This window comes from Jatropha curcas, chromosome 1 (assembly GCF_041381405.1).
Source record: "Jatropha curcas cultivar XTBG-Jc1 chromosome 1, XTBG_Jcur_1.0, whole genome shotgun sequence".
Classification (NCBI taxonomy): domain Eukaryota; kingdom Viridiplantae; phylum Streptophyta; class Magnoliopsida; order Malpighiales; family Euphorbiaceae; genus Jatropha; species Jatropha curcas.
Window position 1 is genome coordinate 14479022 of NC_143151.1, and position 27081 is coordinate 14506102.

The following is a 27081-nucleotide window of genomic DNA, read 5'->3' on the forward strand; positions in this document are numbered from 1 at the left end:
AACAGAAAGAAAAAAAGAATATACTTTTCTTTTTTATCTCTCTTAAATAGAATATTTTAAAATTACAATCAGAATCAACTTAAATTTTTAAAAAATAAAATATAAAAATTTTTAAATGTCTCATTATCATATATATTTATTAAAAATAATTTAACAAAGATAAAATTTAAAATTTTGAAATTCTTAATTATCTATGTGTTAATTAATAAAAAAAAAAGATTATATAAAAGAAACGTTCTATCATCTCCAAATAGACCCTCAATTTTCCTACAACCATATCAAAAAAAAAGAAATATAGTTTTGTCTTTTTTATCTCCTCCTAAATAAATATTCTATTTAAAATTTTATGTTTTTTAAAAGTATATGCAATCAAATTATACAAACATAAAGAAAAAAAATATACTTTTTTCTCTTTTTATTTCTCTCCTAAATAAAATATTTTAAAGTATAATCAAAATATTAAAAACTAAAGTATACAAATTTTCAAACCTCAGTATCATATATATTTATTAAAAAATAAATATAAAAAAGATAAAACTTAAAATTTTGAAATATTTAATTATCTATATGTATTTATTTAAAAAAATAAAATTTATATAAATTAAATGCAACCAACTAATAAAATGTAATTTTCTAATTGGTTATGACTAAGACTATTTTGGGATATTCTAAATTTCATTAAGGCAATATCAAAAATCTCATTATCCCCCTATTCTCACATTTATATAGCATAGAGTAATCTTTTTATGATGTGTATTGCACATTAACTATATTTTCATTATTCGTACTTATTCAACTTTTTTATGTTGTTGCTCATTTTTACTTGTTAACTATATTTTCATTATTCGTACTTATTCAACTTTTTTATGTTTTTGCTCATTTTTACTTGTTATTTACACTGGATCTTGTTTTTTAATATTACATATTGATTATAATTTGTCTTATATTACTCAGATTTTTATAATGTTAAAATAAAATTTCATATGAGATTAATTTAAATGTAATGGTTAATTAATAAACCGCAGTGTGTACCACGCGATATAGCAACACGATATAGCAATGATAATCCTGCAGCGGGAAAGCTATGCCGTTATTTCCTTCTTTCCCACCAGTGGCTTCAACCTCATACGATATAGCAACACGAATGAAAAAGTCTTGTAATGTATCAGTTGTGCATGAAAATCAACTGCAAATTATCTCTAATGTCGTCATCGTTAAAAATTAAAATGAAATTATAACACGTTGCTTGTTTTCGGCCCAAATTTATGTACCACACGCTGATGCATAAGAGAAGCCACATAATCTCAATATTTGCCGACTTCAAGATTTGACTACAGATTAGCATAATCTCAATATAAACAGTTCACTTGATCCGTCGTGTATATGTAACAACAAAAAATAATAACAGATTGATACATTCCGAAAGTTACAATGTTAAAGTGCTACAATAGGTAGGTAGAACTTCATATCAGCAGCTGAAATACTTGTCCTTTTTTTCACCGAGCAGGTATGTATCGATGTTTGCCAAAACCAAAATAGCAGCCAGTAGCACGTACAGTGAAACATCCATCAGTCTTCAGATTCAAGTTAAATATGGTAGAATCAGCTACAAGTTAATGCCTCCCATTTAAGCATGAATGTACATGGGGGGGCTTAAGATCAGACAATAGAAGAGCTCGACGTATCCGATGATGTATGAAGAGCCATCCAATTCCTAAAATACACAAACTTGCTCCTCTTTCAGAATAAATATATTAAATCCAGTCCATGTTAGGCCAAAAACAAACAGCACTTTCACCCGCAACTTATGTTCAATCACGAAACTTCTTGAAGAGCTAGATTTAGCTCTTGCGTCGACTTGGCAACTGAGCCCCCTCTTCTATGGCACAAAAGAAAGAAGTAGAAACAAAATGAAACTCTAGCAGCTAATCAGAATAGGCAACAACCTGAACAACGGAAAAATAAAGTATTCACCTCATGAGTTTAGGCAAGCAGCGTTTGACCTTTTCAAGTTCTACAAAGCAGAGGTTGTAACGTTGCAACCTATGAATCGAAAAAATTAAAAAACATCATCTAACTTACCATCATCGCTCTTAATAACCATTAGTTTCAAATCAAATGAAGCTGCACATACCTTTGCTCTGCTTCAATATCTACACCAACAGGTGTTGATGCTGAGACAGCTGAATAGATCATTGAACCAAATGTTCTGACCAGTTTAAGCAGCATGTCTAAAGTGATGCTCAAATGCCTAAACAAGGCAGTCAGTTAAAACAGTGGTATCTCAATCCACAAAATAATGGAATTTTTATGAAGCTGAAGCTAAACATCATCAAATTACAGTGAAGACTGAATATAGAGGAAAGTGGCATGATTGCAGTGTGAGAACTGCCAAAAAAATGCCCAATAATGCATTGACTTGCAGGTGGCATATCTCAACATAGTAATCTAACTGACCACAACCTCTACTTGCACCATGGTCTCAGATTTACTGCCAAGATACATGGCTATTTAGATTGTAATGGTTCAGGATCCAGATCTTCAAATTGGGGATCTCATTTCTGTTTGTTGCATTCAAAATCTCCAGCCAAACATTATGTGCATTCAATTTTTTCCAGCCCATCAAACCAAAGAGGAAAAAAAGGACCAACCATATCTTATTTCACGAAGTGTCCATTTGTGTAATCATTTGAAATTAAGATGGATTTGGATGGATGTAAATCATTAAGAATTCAGCATGATATCGAAACCAAATATTTATTTGAATGACTAACTATCCAAATGGCACCTAACAGAATTGAGCAGAAAACATTCACAAAGCAAGTTGTGCAACCAATATGTCTATGAAGTTGATTTAAAACTAATGCGTGATGATCAAGACACTGATGTTTTGGAGTATGGGAAAAACCAGCAGCATGATTATTGAAGCAGAAGTTATGGCATCTAATCTGACTTTTGGGCATGAAAGGGAAAGATAAGACAAGATGGGGGCTATTGAAGAGCCAGATAAAACCAAATGAAGCCTAACATACTAGACAGAGTCCAAGAATACAAAGCTAATGGAAGTTGATGAGGTCCTTTTTTAATTTTATGCAGTAGATGCTAACCATTATATTTTTATCATTTTATTTTTCAACAAAAAAATTCTTAACTGAAAATCATGTACATAAAGGTGCATTTACTGGGCCTTGTAGTCCTTGTTATCCCCAATCAAAAAGAAGGTACCACTACTACAGTGGTAAGAGAATTGGACACAAGGCTCTTAATGGTTTTTCAGGGCTTGGATCATCTTGCTCGTGGAATGGATTCCTCTTAAGACAGATTGATAACTCCTAGAAGACTTGATGGCTTAGCAGAATAAAAATAAGGTTGCCACCTCTTCCTGGTAGAACCATTAGGCCGTTGCGTTGAGCCTCAGGCATTCTACAGGTGTGCCTATAATGACTATGCAATATTTGTTCAGTAAAATAGCATGTTGAACAACTATTGACATTTTGTAGTTCTAACATTCTATCCTCTAAAGAGTTACAAAGAGAAAATATTATATTGTGTCTGCGTCCTAGAGAAAGAAAATATTGTGCTAAGTGCTGCAACAAGATTTTGGTAGTATATATATTACCCTTAAAATTATATTTATATGACTTTCATATATGTGTGTGTGTGTGTGTATATACTACTTTCCACAAAATTAACTCCTCTACAAGCAAAATTGCAGCAAGAAAAAGCATGGTAAGACATACCAAAACCTAGCATAAGAGATGTACCCTATCCTGGTACCTGCATCATGACCTAGGAGGTACCGTACATAAATTAACTATGTCTAGTGGAACTAAAATGGTTGCTCTTTGTTCATCCCCAATGGTCACAACGAGTACTTTAATCTTCACCTCCTATTACGGAACAATCTTATTTGTGTTTAGCTTGCATGTGCGGACCTCTAACTACTCAATTTCAAACTGAAAGAGAATAAAATTAAGTCCAGTTTTTCTTGTGAAAACTTGAAGGGTTGAACATGCCTTTTTACTTTATCTCCTTCCAATTGTCATATGTTAGGACTACTAAGTTGCTTGAGAGTTGCTGAGTACCAGTAAAACAATCATCTCATTAGAGCATTTACAAAAGGGAAAAATTAAATGCCATGCAATTAAATGGGACAAAAGATTTTCCTAATCCCAATGAAACAATGCCTCACCCCAGCATTTTATCCCAACCATGTAGCAAAAGCTTAGCAATAAATACACTCCAGCAGATATAAATGCAGCTGAATACAGAATCAGTCATGAGACATGTTAAAACAGAAACACTTCTGTCTTGAAACTTATATACTTGTCCACAAGAAGCACTATTTTCCTATAATGTGAAACACAGAACCTGAGATGCAGGGCTGAGTAGCAAGAATCATAATCCAGAGAAAGAAATACTAAAAAGTTTCTTACCTATCCATGTCACTTTCGAGGAGGCCAGCAAGAAGTGGTAAAAGACCAGTACAAACATCTAAAGTGACAATGTCAATTTTCTCAGTCACAACACTGACTACATCAGCAAGGACCTGTAATTCACAGCATATGAAGAAGAAATGAAATAGGTTAATTCAGATTGAATATTAAAGAAATCATAGAGCCCAAATAAAATATTAAAGAAATCATAGAGCCCAAACAATTTTGAGATTAGGATCTTCCCCTGTTTTCTCTCTTTTGAGAGATTAGGGAGTGGATGGGTGGAGATTGCTTACACCATGATCAGCCATCTTCTCCATTGCACCAATGGCCCCCTTGACATCATTTCTCTCCCAATATCTATATACAGCCTACAACGAAAGGCAGAAGAATCAGCATTTTTTCACTGGTAATATTACAATCCCATATTCCCCTATATTATCAATCAATTCTATCACTATTACTTCAATGACAGTTAATTTATGTCGATAAAAAATGGTGCCATGTGATGTTAAATGCAGAGAGCACACTACCACTTTATTCTGGCACCTGCTATAATCTCTAATACAAACTTCATGGTAATGTAATTATACACCCGTTACAGAAAACAAAATTCCTTAACCAAATTATAGATTTATGATGGAAAGGTTACACCCTTGGGTTGTATTTAGGCCCAATGGAGGACAGGAGCAATGAGAGTATACAATGTACTTTCAAAAGTAGTTCTTAGAAGTAACACATTCATGGAGAAGGTAAGTATGGGCATTTTTTGGGCTCAAAGGAAATGAATGAAGCATGCAAACTCGAGGATTGTTATACATGGAAAGGTCACTGCTTGATTTCGTTGAAATAGAATGGTACCCTCTTTATGGGAGTGGGAAATTAATGCTGTACTCAGCGGACAGTATTTCATGCACAGTTTTAAAAAGTTCAATTTCTTCAGCAAAAGCAGAAAGCAAAATATCTTTCTGCAAATTTGACCTTCATATTGCTTGGCAAAAAGGTATGTAAAACACATTTAATTATTTGTTTACATGCTTCTCACAATGATTTTAAGCTGATCTAAAATTCAAATTGTAAACTCAGCCACAATTCATAAACCAGATCTCCCAAAAGATAAAAATGGTAACAAAATTCTAGCTCCATCAGTAAGTCATTTCTATCCAACAATGACATGCACAACAATACCAGCTTAATGTCAACTTCAAATCGATCACCTGTAATTTTGCTAAACGAGACTGCATGGAGCCAAGAAATTGTTCATGTGGTTCCATTGCATCTGCAATAGCATCCTCGTCACTAATGGAAACCATTTCTTTTTCGGGAGGAGGTCCTCTCTGCTTAACCTTCACATGTTCACATGAAAATGAAAGCATATTAGCATCTTTACAGTGATATATATATATATATATATATATATATATATATATAAGAGGTTAAAAATACATGAAAAAGCATGTATTGGAGAATATCATAATAAGAAGGGAGTAAAAACATTTCAAGAAAGGATAATTCAAGTTAATCTATAGAATTCACAACCCATGTGCAGAAAGAGCGACCAAGAGAGAGACAGAAGGAAAGAAGGAAGAAGGGAGGGAGGGAACAAGGGAGATAAGAAGAGAGAGAAACTTGCTGCGGATAATCATCAAAAAAGTCCAGTTGATTGCAAAGTGGTAAAAAAAAATCCCAAAATTTAAGAACCTTCTTTGGAACTCCAGTTATAGCCATATATTCATAATGTTCAATCGCAGCAGACTTAATTTTTCAAAAAACTGAATAAGAACTTAGATGAAAACATCAGAAGAAACAAGAAATTACCAAAGTACTCTTCACATAAAAAGTTCATTGCAAGTTTTCCGCCAATGCTTACAAATGGTTAATCTCAATAATAATAATAATAATAATAATAATAATTTGATGACCAAGATAAAGCACTGGAACTTCAAATTTTCATATCTAACAGTTTAACTACGAACTTAAGACCAGTAAAACAGGATATACTGTATTGGACAGGTGCTAGGTAGGTAGTCAGGCTAGGACCTAATTATTTAATTACTAAGGGCCTCTCAGTGTCTCTTACTTTCCTAACCCTGTCACCATTTCCAAAATTGCCCCATTAGAGAGAGGATAACTCCATGCAAAAATGAGGGGTATTGCTATCCTTATTTATTACTGCAAAGCATAATTCGTAAAAATAGAAATTGGATCAGGAAAAGATTGAACAGGGGCTTCTCTGAAACAAAGGTGAAGGACCAGATAATGAAGGAACCATCAATTAACTAATATGCTATTTATCCTCCATCAGTGTGATAAACAATTTATTCTCTCTCTCTTATTTAATTCCCATCGAACAACGAAATAAAAGTACTGGAGAATCATGCACTAAGATCATCAGAAAACTTTCTTTACATAAATCTTTGCAGATAAAATTGGAGATAAAGTTTTCAATACAGTGATGACACAATTATCAAGTCTTCAGACATTGTATATTCGATATCCTTCGCAAAAGAATAAATGTGAAATGCAATTTTCAATTCTGGTATCAGTCATATAAGCAGGATAAACTAATAGACACCGTGATACCAAAGAAAAAAAGCACTAAAATCAAATTCATACAAATGACAACTTTTATTCTTTTTCACTTTTCCACGAATGACATGTGCCATGCTTCATTAGAAAAAATGCATAACATCATTATGCTACAAAGGAGTATGAGACACCAAGTTGTCAAGAGGTTGAAAAAGATATAACAGCAAGCATAAAGTTGAAATTTATTCATACAGTATTGAACGAAAGCATGTTTACTGCAGATGCTGCCCCTGGAGAACTCTCAGAAGTAGGACCCTCATAATTAGGAGATCTTCCCCTTTTCTCCCAATTTATAACAAGCGAACGCATTCTTCCTGCATATAGAGCATGTAAGGTAAGTTCAGCTTTAGGATTATCCATAAAACAACTAGCAATTGAGGTCAACCATACCTCCTCTTTGACTTTCTACAGAGATTGCATCTCTGTTTACTTTATGCCCCCGTGTCTCAACTGAAATAGATATTGCAAGTTCCAATATGAGAGCAAAGATCTTAAAGAATTCAACGCAGAGATTAGAACTGAGCGGTAGAGAAACATAAAGAAACAGCTATGATCCAACAATTCAATGCACAGTTGAGGATTCTCACACTTATAGCATATTCAACCGCAGAAATCAGCTAACTGGCCATTAGGATTCCTTTACAATATGCATTCACAGCCCTTGTTACTCCTCTCCTTCAATTAGTTTACATGTTACCACATTTTCTCTTAATTGAAAGGAACACGACATTTGTTAACCTATTTGATTTGCTAAAAATATATGAAATTGAAAGAAACATGTGCTGTTTGTGGCTTTAAACCTTAGAGCAAGTTATACTTGGCTTGAAAATTTGTAGCTGGGTGCCAAACACCAATAGCTAGAAATCATAGCTTTCTTACATATTAATTAACATTTGACAGTGCCAACTTCTGGAATTTTGAAATACTGTTCCAACCATTATGGTAATCCAACAGTGCAAACATGCAGTTGGGATCCAAGCAGCAAGTGCCAGTCCAAGCACCAATTGACATCAAAACTTCTGTATTTCCAAGTATAAATTGAAAAAAAAAATAATCTCCAGAAGCCACACATCTTAGATATTTAGAGACTAGTTGCACCAAGAAAATTTCCGCAACAAATTTCTCCTCTTGAGCAACTTAGATACAAGCAAAATGAAGACTTTTCTATGTATATAGTTCATTGATATATCACTATGTCCACATCTGTTTGCATTTTACAAAGGGAAGCCAATCAAAGACAAAACAATTTCTTTAAAGATGGTAATACTTACAATTTTCTTCCTGGTAGCTAATAGGTGGCTCTGTCATCAAACTTGGATACTGTTTTACTAGCCCTATAGGTCTATCATCTTTAATATTCCTTTCTCCCGTTGACATTCCATGAATTGAGCCTTTAACTGTAGGATAAGCAATCCTATCTACAACACTGCTCAATTCTCCGGACTTGGAACTTGGAGTCTCAGAAGAGACAGAAATAGTTGGCTGGTCCATTTCATCTCTGCTATTAGGAAACTTTCTGTAATCACTTGCCTTTGACTGCAAAGAAAATGGCATTGTTCTGCTGGCAATCCCAATTTCTTTTCTAGATTCAGCTGCTGCTGGCTCCAGCCTCATACTAGTTCTAGGGACAATTACAGGTGCAACATCTGCCTTGTTGAATATTGGAGCATTAACTGCAGATTGGGTCTTTGTGGAATTTCTCTTTGGCGCTGCTGCATTAACTGTTATTGTGCCAGCCATGGTTGTCTTCAGACCAGAGTTTAAGCTGACCCTTTGTGGTGTACTAGGTACAGTTCCTGTGGCTTCAACCAGTATGTAACACCGCAAATGAGAAATGAGTAAGAATACATCTTAGTTTAAACCAAGTTATATAAAAGCTAGAAACAACACAAAAAAGATATTAAAGCAACATACATGCCAAAATCTTTGACTCCTTGGTAGGCTCCTTAATAGGATCTGAATTTTGAGAAACTGACAACCTTCCAAGAGATTTTGTTTCCTTCACTATGGATTCTGAATTTTGTGAAACAGATAGCCTTGCCAAACTGGTCTTTGCATTAGATTCAAGCAGTATTGATTGATTCCCACTCACACCTGACTTAGATTCTGAATACCCATTGAACCGATCATCATTGGCAATTGCATACGGTTCTATGCGCTGTACAAAAGATTAAAAAGGGAAGAGCCAATACTTCAGATTGCCATTTAAGTAAAGCCACCCAACAGGTAAAAAACAAGCAAAAGACCATGCACAAGTAGAAACAGCAATAGTTACCGAAATATCTACAACCCATACTCCAACACAGCTTTGATTATATGAACATCCAAGAAGCTTCCCTTCATGAACATTGAGATCAGATAATTTGGACCATCCCACATCAACGGCATCATGGCATCGTATTGGTTCCCAAGAGAAAACCTATAAAGGCGCATATGAAATTTGCAACCTAATAAAGCTGGTGTATCGTGTTCATAAGCTAAAGAAAGAGCTTACTTTCAGATTTTCATGCAATCCACAGAGCAGTGTCCTCCCATCAGGATTAAATGTCAAACAACGCACTCCGGTGGTCTGAAACAAAAAATTGAGACAATATGCTTCCTCATTCAGGAGATAATAATAAAATATCTAGTAATGTCAATTTGTCAACACCAATTTTTCCTAAATCCTAAAATTACCTCAGGCCCTGCTGAACCAATTAGTTCAAAGGTCTCAAGGTCCCAAAACTTGACAGTCCTATCAGCAGAACCTTTCAAAAACATAAAAAATACGAGATACAAGTAAGACATGAATTCTCCAGGATACTGCAATATTTCACAGGTATGGTTTCCAACATAGTGTTCCCATGGAAAAATACAACTACATTAAAAGGAGGAAAAAGAAGATAGAGTTAATTCGCTTCAAAATTATTATATTTGTCAGGAGAAATTTCTGCAGTTAATTCAAAGTTAAAGAAGATCGTTGCTCTATATGTGAAAATGAAACAAAGAGTTAGATACATCATCATCTCGTTATGATTAGAACATTGTTGTGTAAGTTGCAACTAATTCATAGGGGAAAAGCATATAGAAAAGAATACAGCATGAGGTAACTTGTAGTATGAAATGCAAGTTACAATTGTAGAAAATATGACAAAACTAACCTGTTGCAAGAAGAAACTCATGTGGATGAAAATCTATGCACTGAACCTGACCTTCATGACACTTGAAATCATGCAATAGCTTTCCAGCAGTCAGATCCCAAAGCTACACAAAAATAGTGCCAACCACAAAGCTTATCAAATGAAGTACGAAAAAAAAACAAAAACACAAGTATAAGTGTAGGCACTTCTTGCTTCAACAAGATTTACATGGTGCAGATGGAAACAATAAATCAGCTCCTTCTGCATTGATCAAAGGGTTTTGATATGCAGAACTTGTGCTAAACACATGAAAGTATCAGGTCTAAATGCCAATCCCAAAGCATGTAAGAATAACAGAAACAGAATTTTTGCTCAACATGGATATAAAAGATGGCCGAGTTATTAGCCAACAAAACCATAAACTGCAAAAGTGAATTCCCAGTCAAAACAAGATATCCTCAGCTCCTGTTACAATTCATAACATAGAAACTTAGAAACTCCAAGTTTGGTTTTCAATTCAACACACCAGCCATGTAATACACAGCCAGAACATTAAACTGAACCTACAGAAGAGATCCCACATGTTGAACACATGCAGATGATATAATAAGAAAATGCACCAGCAGTGATATCAGAATGTCTACAATTGAAGAAGGGTTAAATTAAGGTCTGCCTCACAAAGATACCATGGAACAAAAAAAAAAAATTGATTTTCAACTTCCCATCAGAGAAAGACAACAAAAATAAAACATCTGAGCATGTGCACGTGCGTGTGTCTCCGAGTGTGTATTTGATATAAAACAAGAAAAGAAAAGTAATTAAACCTTGACAGTATTGTCCTCTCCACCAGATACAACCCAACGGCCATCTGGGGTAAATCTAATTGCATTGACCCCTCGAGTGTGGCCCTTGTATGTGTGAATGCAACCCTTTTTTCTGATATCCCATATCTTAAGATTTGTGTCCAGAGAACCAGATGCGAAGAACTCCCCAAAAGGATGAAAGTCCACAGAAATGCAATTGGATCTGTGACCAGTCAGTGTGCGAACAACTGCCATGAATCAGATTAAATATGTGAACTGAAGACACACAAAACATTACATAAGCATGAAAAATAAAAGAAAGAAATCAGCAAGTAAATTTCCCTCTATGAACTTTTTTTTTTTTTATTATTGGTAAATTCAATCAATCAATCACTGAAAAGAAAATTATAAGGAATTGATAAGCATACTCTTGGCCTCCTCTAAATCCCAAAGCTTTATGGTACCACTTGCAGCTCCAGCAGCTACTAAGACTTCTGAAGAATCAAAGCTTACTGAATCAATTCCACTAGTATGTCCAGATAAACTCTGCATATGAAGCTCGAAATGTAAGATCAGGATTTTTTCTGAAAAAAAAAAATACAAAGAGGAAGCATTTGTTGTCGAAACTCGAAACAATTTGCAAATATGCATAATTTGGCTGATAAGACTCCCATTATTAGTCATTCAAGCTACAGAAACCAGATAACAACTAACAAGACAATCAAAATAATACACCCATCAAGAAAAGAAGCATTGAAAAGCAGCAGCACGAATTGAAATTTGCCAGAATTATTTAATGAAAAGAGGAAAAAAAGAGAGAAGAAATGTGGATGAGAGCACTGACCAATATGGCATTGGGCTTACCAATAGCCCAGAGATTGACCTTGTGATCTTCTCCTCCAGTTAGAAGAACTCTCGATGATTTCCTCCCAATTTTGAGGCAATTAACACTGGAAGAATGTGCCACAAATTCCTCTTTTCGAAATTTCAAAAATGTGGTTAAGGCTAACAACTTGTGTCAGTTAAGCAGTTTTTGCAATTCATTAAACAGATAAATCAACAGAGCAAAAACCAAAAACAAAAGCAAAAATAAAAAAATAAAAAAAAAAATAAAAAGAGAGATCCAAATTGAATGAATGACGCAAAAGTTTAGATCAACCTAAGAAATAAATGAGATTTGATAGAATAAATAAAACCCTAGACAAAAAAATTAGGCGAAAACAAACAATTATAGGAGGATACGCAGCTTGTAGGCGCGTTTGGTAGTCATGGCACAAATGTAATAGCACAGAGAAGTAAAAAACCTAACAATAGCAAAGAAAAGGGGCTTTTCTCTTGAGACATTCAAATCAAATATGTTTGAATCTTCTCGGTCTTCTTGATCCCATTAATAACAACAGCAACAAGGTTCAGATCTTGCCAAATCCAACATATAATCCCCTCATTGCTGGAAAACAAGAGCAAAAAAAACACAACAAAAACAAAGCCTTACCAACTGTTTGGTAAGGAAAAAAAATACAATATAACAGCAGAAAAAGAAGAGTGAATAGTGAAAGAAACCTAACTAGAGGGGACATTGTCAGAGCAGCTCAAAAGCTTCTTCTTCGTCTTCTTCTTCTTCTTCTTCTTCTATTTGTTTGTCTTAAAGAATAGAGAGAATTTCTGTTTCTTCCTCTGTATCCACACTCAAAAATGCAGTGTAGAGCACAACATGAATACTCTAGTCGTGGTAGTGAGTGTATTATTCATTTATGTTCAAAAAATGAGAAGAAGAGGGATTTTACTAATGGGATTGAGTGTCGGCTTTGTTTGTTTCCAACAACAATAAATTTGAAGAGGAGAAAGAAATGTGAGAGAGAGAGAGAGAGGCGCTTTCACGCAATGTGTCCCTCCGTAATGATTATTTGCGGCACAATGAAAATAAATTCTCACTGATAAATACTTAAGCGTTCAAATTTATCGCTCCCAGTCGAGGGAGTTGGAACCAACAGTACCACTCCAAATCATACTAGTATGAGATTATTTTTATCATTTATATGTTTAATTTCACTCTGATCCAAAATTTGAAATTAATATTTTTTTTAAATAAATTAATATTTATTTAGTTTGTAACAAAAGATTTATTCTATGTTAATTTGTAGTTTATAAATTAAAAAGTTAAATTTTACAAATTTCAATTACACAAAATATTTTTCCACGTCTTGTAAAAAATATAAAAAGTAAAAAGTCTCAAATTCGAATTCCATTAAAATATTATTTAAAAATATGATTACTTGGATAGATAGCTCGCAATGTTAATTGCAGTCGATTAAACCTAGGTTAAATGAATTATTTTAAATAAATTAATATATTATAGATTTTGTCTCTCTCAATTATCTTATTTGCCTGATTAATCACTTTCTCACCCTAATTTATCATTTCTTATTTATATTTTTTCTTATTGAGAGAGTTAGAAGCAAGAATTTTAATATATATGTCATTTTTATTGTTCTAGCATTATTAAAATTTATAAAATCTGATACTAGAATTTTTATTATTACACAAATTAATATTTTATATTTTATATTATAAATTGAAAGTTGAGCAAATTAATATGCACTAACAATAATTGATACAATACTGAGTAGGGCAAGTGATACGGATCCACTACCACCAACCACCTATGGGGCTCAAGGGAACAAGAACCACAACAATGGCAATCCATTAGCACTTCCTAGTGGACCAATTACAAGGAGCCGTGCAAAGAAGTATGGAGCAACCATGTCCTTACACATACAAGAACAAGTTACAAAAGAGCTCCATGACCTTGCTTTCAACAAGTGCTATGAAGAACTTGAAGGAACACCTAAGTTTCTCACATTAATAGAAGCACATGTTGAGTGGGAACATGAATTGGTTAGCACGCCCGTGCTAGATGGCACACCCCAGGCCGTGCCCTCGTCTGACTTGCTGAGGAAAACAACTGCCTTGAAGCACCCCCGTGACAAATAGCACACCCTGGCCGTGCTTCCCTCTGACTCTGAAGCACCCCCGTGCTAAATAGCACACCCTGGCCGTGCTTCCCTCTGATTCTCAAGAGGGAACTCCTACATTGAAGCACGCCCGTGCCAAATAGCACACCCAGGCCGTGCTTGTCACTGCCTCTCATTAAGTTAGTTAGCTTATTTTGAGTTTTTGCTTTGTTAATGGGTTGGGCCTCCAATATTTCGGCCACCCTTGAATAATTAGCCTTATTTTGTTTAGATTTAGTCAATCTTTAGTAGATTTGGATTAGACATCCAAATCCTTAAGTTGTTATGATTTTGTTAGTCTTATCCTTAGTTGGTTTAGATTTGCTAAATCCTACTCCTTAGCTAACTCTAAATCCTTTAAGGATCTGGACCTTTTAGACTAGTATAAATAGCTTGTTATTTTGTAATTATAAACAATCAATTATTCAATGAATTAAAGACTACTTCTTCATGCTTAGGCGTGTTCATGTTTTTAGAGAGTGTGAGATTGCATTCTTCTAATTGCATCAAGAATCAAGGTAAACTTATCAATTCTTTGTGGCGTTTATCTTATTCTTTTTCTCTATTATTGGTGTTCTTGCTTCTTTAAGCTTTGGGTGCCATAGAGAGGGGTTTAGTTTGATCTTGGATCTCTTCCAAAACTTGTCATTGAGTTCATGAAATTTATTTTCATTGGGTTCCGCGTCAGTTTGGTATCAGAGCCAAAGATTAAGGTAAATTCTTATTTATCTTAGCTCTAGGATCTGTGTTTATTTGTTTTCTTATTCTTATTGTTCTTGTGTTTGTTTTCTTCTTCATCTTGTTTCTTTGTGTGATTGTTTTCTTTTGTTTAGTTTCAATTCATTTTTGCTTCAATTAAATTTAGTAATTTCGTGCTTGTTTCAATTCTGGAAGTTTAGATCTTAGATCTTGTTGACTGAAAAAAAAAAAAAAATTTCGTCCACCATTGAAATTGCTTGTGTGGATCTTGATTTTGTTCCTGAATCCAAGGGATTTGATCCTAATTCAAAGGGATTTTACCTTATTTTGTGGGATTTTGCCATATTTTGTGGGATTATTCCTAATCCTTAGGAGATTTGACCATATTTAGTGGGATTGTTCCTAATCCTAAAGGGATTTGACCATATTCTATGGGATTTAGTTATCCACTATAATCTTGTGATAAAATCTAATCTTAACTACTTGTGGATAAGATAACAAAAATTAGTTGACCATATCTTTTGAGATTAAGCAAATCTATTACAATCCTTGTCAAATCTAAGAAATCCTACTTAAATTGGGTTGTAGTTGACCATATCTATTGAGATTAAGCAAATCTACTACAATCCTTGTCAAACCTAAGAATCCTACTTAAATTGGGTTGCATTAAAAGGGACACAAGGCAGCACTCCCGTGCTTCACCTCAAGCACTACCGTGCACTTTTCTGACTTCCACTTGTTGGACTAAGATCTTACACGCACGCCCGTGCTCCATCTAGCACGCCCGTGCACGGTTCTGAACCTATTAAACAAACTGTTTTCTTTTGTTTTTCTTTGATTACTTGCTTTGTTTTGGGTAGAATTAATTAGGTCCATATTTGGTTTGCTTTGTAGTAAGCTAAATTCATACATTATATCCTAATATTGTCTTTCAAATTCTAGTTTCTTTGTTTTTGTGTGAGCTTTCTGTTGCTTCTATTACATTATTAGGGTGTGTTTGCTTGTTCACTACACTCTAATTGATCATTAAAGTAGTGCAATTTTTATGTTCTTGTGCTACTGTCCATATCGTTTTGAGTCTTCATTCTAGAATTTGTGCTTGCTTTTCATTGTTAAGTTTTATTCCTTGTTCTAAACGTGATCTTTGAGTTGATTGGTTGAACTAAGATTCTGAAGTTCAATTGGAAGAATTGCAAGGAGTGATTCAAGAGTGTAAACACGTGAGGGAGTGATTTATCAATAACCCTAAATCTTTTGTGTTTTCTTTTGAATACTAACCATGAGTATAGGCAAATCTGGAGATGGTAATGATGGAATTCCAATTAAAGATCCTCAATTAAAACTCTTCATGGAAGCAATTCAAGGACAGTTTAGAACCTTCAATAATCTTGTCCAAGACATGAGGGAAGAGTTGCAAGAGATAAAAGCTTCACAAAGCTCTAATACAACTAGAACTCGTCCACAAACTAGATTTCAAGACCATGATGTTGAAGAGAGTGAGGAGACCAATCCAAATAAACTTGATGGAGACTTGGGATCAATTAAGATGAGGATTCCAGAATTCAAAGGCAACAACAATGCTGAAGAGTACCTTGAATGGGAAAGGAAGGTCGAACAAATCTTTGAATGCCATAACTATTCTCAAGAAAAGAAATCTCATCTTGCAGCTGTTGAATTCAAAGGGTATGCTATGTTTTGGTGGGAACAATTGCTATTGAAAAGAAGAAGGAGGGGATTACGACCCGTACCACCATGGGAGCTCATGAAAGAACTAATGCACCAAAAATTTGTCCCTACTCATTACTTTAGGGATTTACACAATAAATTAGCTAGAATGGTGCAAGGAGGAAGGAGTGTGGAAGAATACTACAAGGAGATGGAGATTTGCATGGCAAGAGCCAAGATTGAAGAAGATGAGCTAATCACCATGTCACGTTTCCTTGGAGGTCTAAATAAAGATATTGCAGATGCCTTAGAGATGTATAGGTATGATACCTTGGAGGATATGATAGATATGGCCATGAAACTTGAAAGACAGAAAAGGGGGAGATCCACCAATAAGTTTTCCAACAACACATGGGGATCTAAATGGCCTAAAGAAGGTGAGAAGAAGGAATTTAGAGGTTCTAATTCTCAAAGGACAGATTCAACTTCAAAAGGTAAAGAAGCTGTCCAAACTCCATTCAAAAGCAACAAAGGTACCTCTAACTCTATAACCCCTTCTAGAGAAATTAAATGTTTTAAATGTTTGGGGAAAGGACATTATGCATCTCAATGTCCTAATAAAAGGGTTATGATTGCTAAAGATGATGGGAATATTAGTTCTGAATCTGAATGTAGTGATTATGATGATATGCCTAATTTAGATAATGATAATGATGATTCAGAAAATTTAATACTTCCTGAACATGGGGAAGCTTTGGTTGCTAGACGTGCTTTGAACATGCATGTAAAGGAAGAAAGCCTTGAGCAACGTGAGAATATATTTCACACTAGATGCTTGATTAGTGGAAAGGTGTGTACTCTTATCATTGATGGGGGTAGTTGCACTAATGTTGCTAGTGTAAACATGGTAAACAAACTGAACTTAACTTGTCTCAAGCATCCTAAACCTTATAAATTGCAATGGTTGAATGATTGTGGGGAAGTGAAAGTAACCAAACAGGTACTTGTGCCATTTTCTATTGGATGGTATGAAGATGAAATCTTGTGTGATATAGTACCTATGCAAGCTGGACATCTATTGTTGGGAAGACCATGGCAATATGATAGAAGAGCACATCATGATGGATTCCACAATCGATACTCATTGATTCATAAGGGGAAAAAGGTGGTTCTTGTACCTTTATCACCTCAAGAGGTTTATGAAGACCAAAGAAAGATACTTGAGAGAGAGAGAGAGGTTTCAGCCTTAAGAAAACATGAGAGTGAGAATCTGAGATTGAGAGAACAAAAGAGAGAAAAGAGTAAGGATGAGGGAAAAGAGGCCACAAAAATAACAAAACAAATTAATGGCCCAATTGTGAGAGAAAAAGAAAGAGAGGAGAAAAAGAAACAGACTTTTTATGCAAGAATTAGAGAGGTTAAGTGTGCTATTGCCTTGGAGAAGCCCATATTGCTTCTAAGGTACAAAGAGGTTTTATTTGCTGAAACTAACACTGACCTTGAAAGTTTGCCTTCTATGTTTGTTTCTATGTTGCAGGAATTTGATGATGTCTTTCCTAGTGAATTACCAAGTGGTTTACCACCTTTGAGAGGAATAGAACATCAAATTGACTTCATTCCTGGATCCACCATTCCAAATAGGCCTGCCTATAGAAGTAATCCAATGGAGACAAAGGAGTTGCAAAGGCAAGTTGATGAACTTATGGAAAAAGGTTTGGTAAGAGAAAGCATGAGCCCGTGTGCCGTTCCCGTGCTTCTAGTCCCTAAAAAGGATGGAACATGGCGCATGTGTGTTGATTGTAGAGCGGTCAACAAAATTACAGTAAAGTATAGACACCCTATCCCTAGACTTGATGATATGTTGGATGAATTGCATGGGGCAACTTACTTTACTAAAATTGATTTAATGAGTGGTTACCATCAAATTAGAATGCAACCAGGTGATGAATGGAAAACTGCTTTTAAAACTAAGTATGGTTTGTATGAATGGTTAGTTATGCCTTTTGGACTATCTAATGCACCTAGTACTTTTATGAGGCTTATGAACCATGTATTGCGTGCCTTCTTGGGAAAATTTGTGGTTGTATACTTTGATGATATACTCATCTATAGCAAGTCTCTTGATGATCATATTGAGCATGTTAGGATAGTGTTACAAACTTTGAGGACAGAAGAGTTGTATGCTAAACTTAACAAATGCACATTTTGTATAGATAGACTTGTGTTTCTTGGTTTTATTGTGAGTGCACAGGGTATTGAAGTAGATGAGGAGAAAGTGAAAGCTATCAAAGAATGGCCAACTCCCAAATCAGTTTCTGAAGTTAGGAGTTTTCATGGGTTAGCAAGCTTCTATAGAAGGTTTGTTAAAGATTTCTCTTCAATTGCAGCACCACTAACAGAAATTATCAAAAAGGAAGTTGGGTTCAAGTGGGAAGAAGAGCAACAAAAGGCGTTTGACACGCTTAAAGGGAAGTTGACTTCTGCACCTATACTTTCTTTGCCTAATTTTGAGAATACTTTTGAGATTGAGTGTGATGCTTCTGGAGTGGGAATTGGGGCTGTCCTAATGCAAGAAAAGAAGCCAATTGCCTACTTTAGTGAGAAGTTGAATGGAGCACAACTCAACTATTCAACCTATGATAAAGAGTTGTATGCCTTGGTAAGAACTCTACATGTTTGGCAACACTACTTACTACCGAAGGAGTTTGTCATCCATACAGACCATGAGGCCCTAAAACACTTGAAGGGTCAAGGTAAGCTTAATAAAAGGCATGGTAAGTGGGTTGAATTTATTGAACAATTTCCATATGTGATTAAATACAAGCATGGAAAAGATAATGTTGTTGCTGATGCATTGTCAAGGAGATATACTCTAATTACGGCACTTAGTTCTAAATTACTTGGATTTGAGTATGTTAAAGACTTATATGCGAATGATTCTGACTTTAGCAACATATATGTAGCATGTGAGCATGGAGCATTTGATAAGTTCTATAGACATGATGGATATTTGTTTAAGGGTGGCAAACTTTGTGTGCCTAAGTGTTCTATGCGTGAATTGCTTGTGCTTGAATCTCATAGTGGGGGATTGATGGGGCATTTTGGAATGCATAAGACTTATGATATGTTGAATGAACACTTTTATTGGCGTCATATGATTAAAGATGTAGAAAGAGTTTGTAATTCTTGTATTGCTTGTAAACAGGCCAAATCTAAGTCTATGCCTCATGGATTATACATGCCTTTACCTGTTCCTAGTTCTCCTTGGATTGATATATCTATGGACTTTGTACTTGGATTACCTAGGACTAAGCGTGGTAAAGATAGCATATTTGTTGTTGTTGATAGGTTTAGCAAGATGGCTCATTTTATTCCTTGTCATAAAACTGATGATGCCAATAATGTTGCTGATATATTCTTTAGAGAAGTAGTAAGATTACATGGGGTACCAAGAACTATAGTTTCAGATAGGGATGCAAAGTTCCTTTCACATTTTTGGAGAGTTTTGTGGGGTAAGCTTGGAACTAAATTGCTTTATTCTACAACTTGTCATCCACAAACAGATGGACAAACTGAAGTTGTGAATAGGACTTTAGGAACATTGCTTCGTGCCATTGTGGGCAAGAACTTAAAAACTTGGGAAGATTGTTTGCCATTCATTGAGTTTGCATATAATCGTAGCATACATTCTACCTCAGGTTTTAGTCCATTTGAACTTGTTTATGGCTTTAATCCACTAACTGTATTAGATCTTGTTCCTTTACCTTTGAATGAACTTTCTAATTTAGATGGTGATAAAAAGGCAGAATTGGTGAAATCTTTACATGAGAAGGCTAGAGCCAACATAGAAAAGAGGAACAAGCAATATGCTGAAAGAGCAAACAAGGGCAAAAAGAAGTTGGTGCTTATGCCAGGTGATTGGGTTTGGGTACACTTTCGCAAGGAAAGATTTCCCAACCAAAGGAAGAGTAAGCTAGATGCACGTGGAGATGGTCCATTCCAAGTCTTAGAGCGCATCAATGACAATGCCTACAAGATAGACTTGCCAGGTGAGTATGGTGTTTCTGCAACTTTTAATGTTAGTGATTTGTCTCCCTTTGACATGGATGCAGATTTGAGGACAAATCTTTTTAAAGAAGAGGGGGATGATACGGATCCACTACCACCAACCACCTATGGGGCTCAAGGGAACAAGAACCACAACAATGGCAATCCATTAGCACTTCCTAGTGGACCAATTACAAGGAGCCGTGCAAAGAAGTATGGAGCAACCATGTCCTTACACATACAAGAACAAGTTACAAAAGAGCTCCATGACCTTGCTTTCAACAAGTGCTATGAAGAACTTGAAGGAACACCTAAGTTTCTCACATTAATAGAAGCACATGTTGAGTGGGAACATGAATTGGTTAGCACGCCCGTGCTAGATGGCACACCCCAGGCCGTGCCCTCGTCTGACTTGCTGAGGAAAACAACTGCCTTGAAGCACCCCCGTGACAAATAGCACACCCTGGCCGTGCTTCCCTCTGACTCTGAAGCACCCCCGTGCTAAATAGCACACCCTGGCCGTGCTTCCCTCTGATTCTCAAGAGGGAACTCCTACATTGAAGCACGCCCGTGCCAAATAGCACACCCAGGCCGTGCTTGTCACTGCCTCTCATTAAGTTAGTTAGCTTATTTTGAGTTTTTGCTTTGTTAATGGGTTGGGCCTCCAATATTTCGGCCACCCTTGAATAATTAGCCTTATTTTGTTTAGATTTAGTCAATCTTTAGTAGATTTGGATTAGACATCCAAATCCTTAAGTTGTTATGATTTTGTTAGTCTTATCCTTAGTTGGTTTAGATTTGCTAAATCCTACTCCTTAGCTAACTCTAAATCCTTTAAGGATCTGGACCTTTTAGACTAGTATAAATAGCTTGTTATTTTGTAATTATAAACAATCAATTATTCAATGAATTAAAGACTACTTCTTCATGCTTAGGCGTGTTCATGTTTTTAGAGAGTGTGAGATTGCATTCTTCTAATTGCATCAAGAATCAAGGTAAACTTATCAATTCTTTGTGGCGTTTATCTTATTCTTTTTCTCTATTATTGGTGTTCTTGCTTCTTTAAGCTTTGGGTGCCATAGAGAGGGGTTTAGTTTGATCTTGGATCTCTTCCAAAACTTGTCATTGAGTTCATGAAATTTATTTTCATTGGGTTCCGCGTCAGCAAGCAAGCACATAGTTTTGATTTGAAGATGTTTTAATTAATTTTTTTTAAATATGCTAATTAATTAAATTAATGTTATCTTAAAATTTCAATTATTATATTTTGTTTATTGAATTTCTAATATTTATTTCTTCATATTTAACTTTTATAGTGAAAGTAACTTTGAGGATGAATTTATTATTCATTTAGATGATGATGTCTAAATATTAAAAACATTATGTTCAATTTTCAATAGTGAAAGTGAACGTTGAACTCGATCAAAGTTAAGTTACAAAAGAAAAAGAAAAGAGACAAGTTTATATATTTTAAATTTGTCAAGTTTAATGTATTAGCTAAAACAATTTTTAACAAATAATAAAAAAATTTTTAGTAATTATAAGTTTTTTTGTTTTTTGGAATTAGTAATTTATATGTAAAATGTTAATAAAATTGCACATTCATTTCACTTTTTGATAATTTTTCAATGTTAAAACTAGATAAAAGCTTTGGGCTTAATGAAGCATTGTAGAGCGGCTTATTCCACCATTATGCTATTGATTTATAGTGGAAGAAACTCATCTATGTTCGTTATGTATTATAAATTCTTGGAAAAATAATCCAGTTATAGAATATCCAGAGGAGTTATTATTTTGACCTCTAAATTAGTAACGAATTAGGTGTTGTTATGAATATTTATATCTTTTATTCAGACCAACTCCAAATAGAAAGATCTAATAATATATTTTGTAAATTTAGTTTCATTATTTAAAAAAATATGAATTTTTTTACTTTGTTAAAAGATAAGAGAACTTTATTAGCCATTAATAGTAAAGTTTTATATCTGGTCTATATGATTATTTGTAATTCTTGATATTATTATTAATGAATTACATTTAAAAAAAATTAAAACAAATAAACACAATAAATTTAAGTTGTCTATAATGCTTTTTCCCTTTTGTCCTCAACTTGGTATTAATGTATTTTATCATCCTTAAATTTTAATTTATAATAAAAGAAATCGAAATTCAATTTACGCAACACTAATTAGACTCTTATCGCATTAAAGCTAAAATTTATTATAAAGTTGATGTGGTCGATGAGTTGAAAACAATAATTTTTTAAAACCATATTAGTATATGCTATCTTAAATATAATTGATTGATTTGCATTGTACTTTAGACTACATCAGATTTTTTTAAAAAAAATATAACTCATTATTATTAATATCAAACATTATAAACACTCTATTCAGATATTAAATTTTATTATTAGAAGCTAGAGTGCACTGATCTTTTAAAAAATTAAAAGAATTGTATATATTTTTTTGAATAATAAAATTAAAAATAAAAAAGATAATATTAGATCATTTCGCTTGAAGATGACTTTGACAAAAAATATAAATCGTCATTGTAGTAGCTAGTCCTTTAATTGATTTAGATAATAAAATAATAATTCTTATGGATCTTCTATACTTAGACTATTTTTCCAAGAACTTGCAATATATGACATACACAAATGAGTTCTCGTCACTATGTATTAATAGCATCGATAGAGAAATAGATCATATTACTAGACTCCATTGGTCGAAAATCTACATCTATAAATTAAGATCTAAGATCTTAAACCAAATAAAATCAAACATTATACTTTTATTTAATAATAAACTCTCACAAAGAAAGGATCAAATCTTCAAGGAGAAATGATAAAAAAAAAAAAACTCTAAATATGGGGACAAAACAACAATAACAAGTACATAAATAGATTTATTATAGGAAAAATAGATATGAGTTTATTAAAAGTGAATGAGAGATTAGAAGAAAAAAAGAAAGAGTAGAAGTTGGATCGAAGGAAAAGTGACAGCCCCAAACTAAAATTAAGTTGAGGCAACTAGATTTTTTTGTTAATTTTAATATTACCTTTTATTTGTTGTTAGTTATGTATGTATTTAAATTTTTAGTTTTGTAAATTAATTTAGGAAAAGGAATGTGCTAATTTACATGTATTAAAAAAAAAATACTTCCTCCATTCTATATTAGATGTCCATTTAGCAATTTTTTTTCTTCTAATTTATCGTTTGACTAAATCAAAATAACATTATACAACTATTTCTAAATACACCCTTATTGTCATGAGTCAATACAATTAACTTTTTATCTTTTTTCAACCTCTTTTTGCCAACTTAGCTCATTAAATTGTTCCCTATTGAAAGTGCATTTTACTAAAATGTTAGCTTTATTAATGATTTCGCATGATTTCCTTAATACTAATGAAATTCTCTAAATGGATACTTAATATTAGCCCGTTGCCAGAGAGAGTAAATTTTTTTTTTTTACCTCTTAACTGGTTGTCCGTGTCAGCCTTTATATGAAAACTTATTGGAAATCCGGTAAGACTTGTTTTATTATATGAATTGAAGTCTTTATTTATTTTTTTTTTTGTTGTAGTAATAGGTATGATAAAGGCGTTAATGCTAAGTTGAGAGAGGACAAATAAAATTATCTCATAACATAAATTCATAGATATTTGAAGAAGAAAAATAAATGACAATCAGAGATTTTCGTTGGTCTTCTCACTCATATAAACAATAAGAGATCTCAAAAACTACTTGAATAGAAGAGCTTTTACTAATTTGGTAAGTAAAGTAAAGGCTACCCTTTATTTATAGCCTATAATATTATTTCTTGGACCTCGCAGTGAATAAAAAAAAAAAAGATAGAAAAAAGCAAATAAGAATAAGGTTAGATATTGTGTTTTTGTAGAAATGATTTGAATCTGAATCTATTACAACATGGTATATATACTTATTATTAGACCATACCTTAGTGTGCACAAAGTTTTAATAATTGATAAATATACACTCCTATCAATGTACATCATATATACTTAATTTAATTTAATTTTTACTCTTAAAATATTATTTTTAATTTTTATTGTACTTTTAATGGAATACAATTTGTGAAATCATAGTATTTAACAATTTAATACATTTTGTTCAAATAACTCCACAAAATTTGAAGGAATTGAATTGAATTTCATTTTTTATGTGTTTAGTTTAAAAAAAATTTAAACATTCAATTCTATAGAATTAATTATAATTAAAACTAATTTCTAATAGAAAAAATTAAAATATTTTACTTTTAATTACCTCATCTTCTCTTCTTAATCCTACATATTAAATATTTTACTTTTTTTGTACTAATTTTAAATAATATCGCACTAGATACATGAATTCATTATAATTACTAATTAGAATTCATTCTAGCCGAATTTAACGTCTCTAATTGATTTGAACCAAATATATATATATATATATATATATATATTAGAGAAAAACTTCTTGTCAAAATTTAAAATTTTACGCATATAAATTTGCTTAATAGTAAAGTTTTGTTTGTATACTTTCAAGACTAAAACTACAGAGGGATTTTTTTTTTTAGGATTAAATTGCAGAGTTAAAAGCCTAAAAATATATGTATATTGAATTAAAATAATTTTATTAATTTACTGAAATTTGCATATTGTGTATTTCATTATATAGTCAATTAGAGTGAGCAAATATGAAATGCATATATTTTGTGAATTTAAATTTTACGAATTATGAACTAAATAAAAATTTCATCTTCAATTATTTGGTTTTTCAATATTAGGATTTTAAAAGTATTTTTAAAATAAAATTAAGTGATTTAAATTCTATTGTTAATAAAAAATAATAAATTTGAAAAATTTTATTTCAAATGTGGGATTTCATTCTCTTCCAAAATAGTGAAATTAAGACCACAGTAAAATTTATTAATTCTATGAATTATAACCTATTCTTCTCAAATAAATAAAAAAAATTAACAAATTCATGAAATATTTAAATTTTATTACTCAGATTCTAGAAATTCTCTAACACTTCTTAAATATACAATTGATTTTTAAAATTCCAAAATCAATATATTTGATTAGTTGTACCAAACACATAACTAGCAATTCGGAATGCAAACATAAGTGGTAAAAGAAGAGAGAGAAAAAAAAAAAAAGGTGATGTCAATGTATGAAAAGTACCCAGGATCTCTCTTTCTGAGAACCAAACTACTATACCAAACGCACAACTGGCAAAAAGAAGAATAAATAAATATGAATAATAAGTTTAAAAATAAATCAATATGTCAATATATAAAGTCAGAATAAATAAATAAATAAATAATAATAATAATAAAAAAATTATCTAGACAAGCTAATATATGTGTTTATAGTTTAGCTAGAGCATCCTACCAATATTTCATGTTCTTTGTGTTTTTGTTACGATTGATAATGAATTTTTTTTTTCTTTTTTCTTTTTCTAAAAAGCGAAAACAAAAGGAAGTTATAAGTACCAATCACCCAAAATCAAAAGCCAAAAAAGCCCTCTACTCTCAAACGCTAACGGGCATTAAGCCAACTCCCTCCTTCCACAAATCAAAACCAAGATTGAAAACAACTGCTCAACATACCCCACCATATAAACTTCTCCGTAACTCACCTTTTTTATCATAATAATTGTTCATTTTAAAATAAAAGTTCTAATATTCATTTTGTTTTAAATTCTTTCTTTAACTTATTTATGTTGATTGTGGGTACCACCAATTAAGAGTGTAATTAGACTTTAAATATTGAGAAAACGAGAATAAAAATACAACTATTGTATATTTTAAAGAAGTGTGTATATATACCTGCAATCACAAGCTTTTTATAGCTCTCTCTTTTCTCTCTGGTTTTCTAACTCTAATTTTAGTTTAGGTTGCTGATGTTTATCGTTGGTAGCTCTTACCCTCTACTTTTCAATATCTTTTTGGTTTCACCTTCTTTGGCTTTTAATCTTCTTTTACTTTAATAAGCTCAAATCTATTTGTTCTATAATACATTTGTCTTTTTTTTTTTTTGTTATTATTGGTTGTTTCCATATTTAGAGTTTTTTTATCCTTTCTTTGTGAGGGTAGTCCCTTCTTTGTGACGGTTTGTTACTAAATAAAACTATGATATTTTATTTTATTTGATTGGAGACTTTAGATCTTGATTTACAGATGTGGATCTTTGATCAATGGAACCTCGTAGTGCAGTCTATTCCTCCATTGATGCTATTGACGTATAGTAGTGAAAACTCATCTATATTCGTCATATTGCAAATTATTGGAAAAACAATCCAGTTATAGAAGATCCAGAGGAGTTATTATTTTGACATCCAAATCAATTAATGGACTAGTTGTTGCTATAAAGATTTATATCTTTTGTTAAGATCAACTTCAAACGGAAAGATCTAATATTATATTTTTTGGTTTTAGTTTCATTCAAAAAGATATGAATTCCTTTGTTTTGTTAAAAGATCAACGAATTTCTTTGTTTAGTTTTAGGTCTGGTATATATATATATATATATATATATATATATATATATATATATATGCAACCCAAATTTAACTTTCAAAAAAATTTAGAATTTAATTTTTATTAAAAAGATCTTAAAATATTATATATAATTTATTGATAATTTGGAACAAAAAGTCAAGCGGAAAACCCATTTGGAAAACCATTTAAACCGAGTTCAAAC

At 32.9% G+C, this 27081-nt stretch overlaps 1 protein-coding gene across 3 annotated transcripts; it reads right to left on the reverse strand.

Annotated features, from left to right (window-relative positions):
• Positions 1–1285: 1285 nt before the first annotated feature.
• On the reverse strand, positions 1286–12870 carry LOC149499041 (katanin p80 WD40 repeat-containing subunit B1 homolog KTN80.4-like). 3 transcript variants are annotated; one of them, XM_089721126.1, is made up of 19 exons: positions 12513–12870; positions 12190–12394; positions 11792–11922; positions 11376–11493; positions 10969–11195; positions 10166–10268; positions 9702–9772; positions 9520–9594; positions 9301–9444; positions 8940–9183; positions 8297–8827; positions 7416–7475; positions 7218–7339; positions 5654–5782; positions 4733–4807; positions 4437–4549; positions 2135–2251; positions 1975–2043; positions 1286–1876 (listed from the first exon to the last, which is right to left on the reverse strand). In XM_089721126.1, the coding sequence occupies exons 2-19, from the start codon at positions 12215–12217 to the stop codon at positions 1816–1818; spliced, it is 2418 nt and encodes an 805-aa protein (XP_089577252.1). In that variant the 5' UTR covers positions 12218–12394; positions 12513–12870; the 3' UTR covers positions 1286–1815. The 3 variants fall into 3 exon arrangements, with proteins under 3 accessions (XP_089577252.1, XP_089577246.1, XP_089577250.1); XM_089721120.1 differs by having other exon boundaries at positions 1286–1879; positions 12513–12869; XM_089721124.1 differs by having other exon boundaries at positions 1286–1879; positions 12508–12869.
• Positions 12871–27081: the final 14211 nt, after the last annotated feature.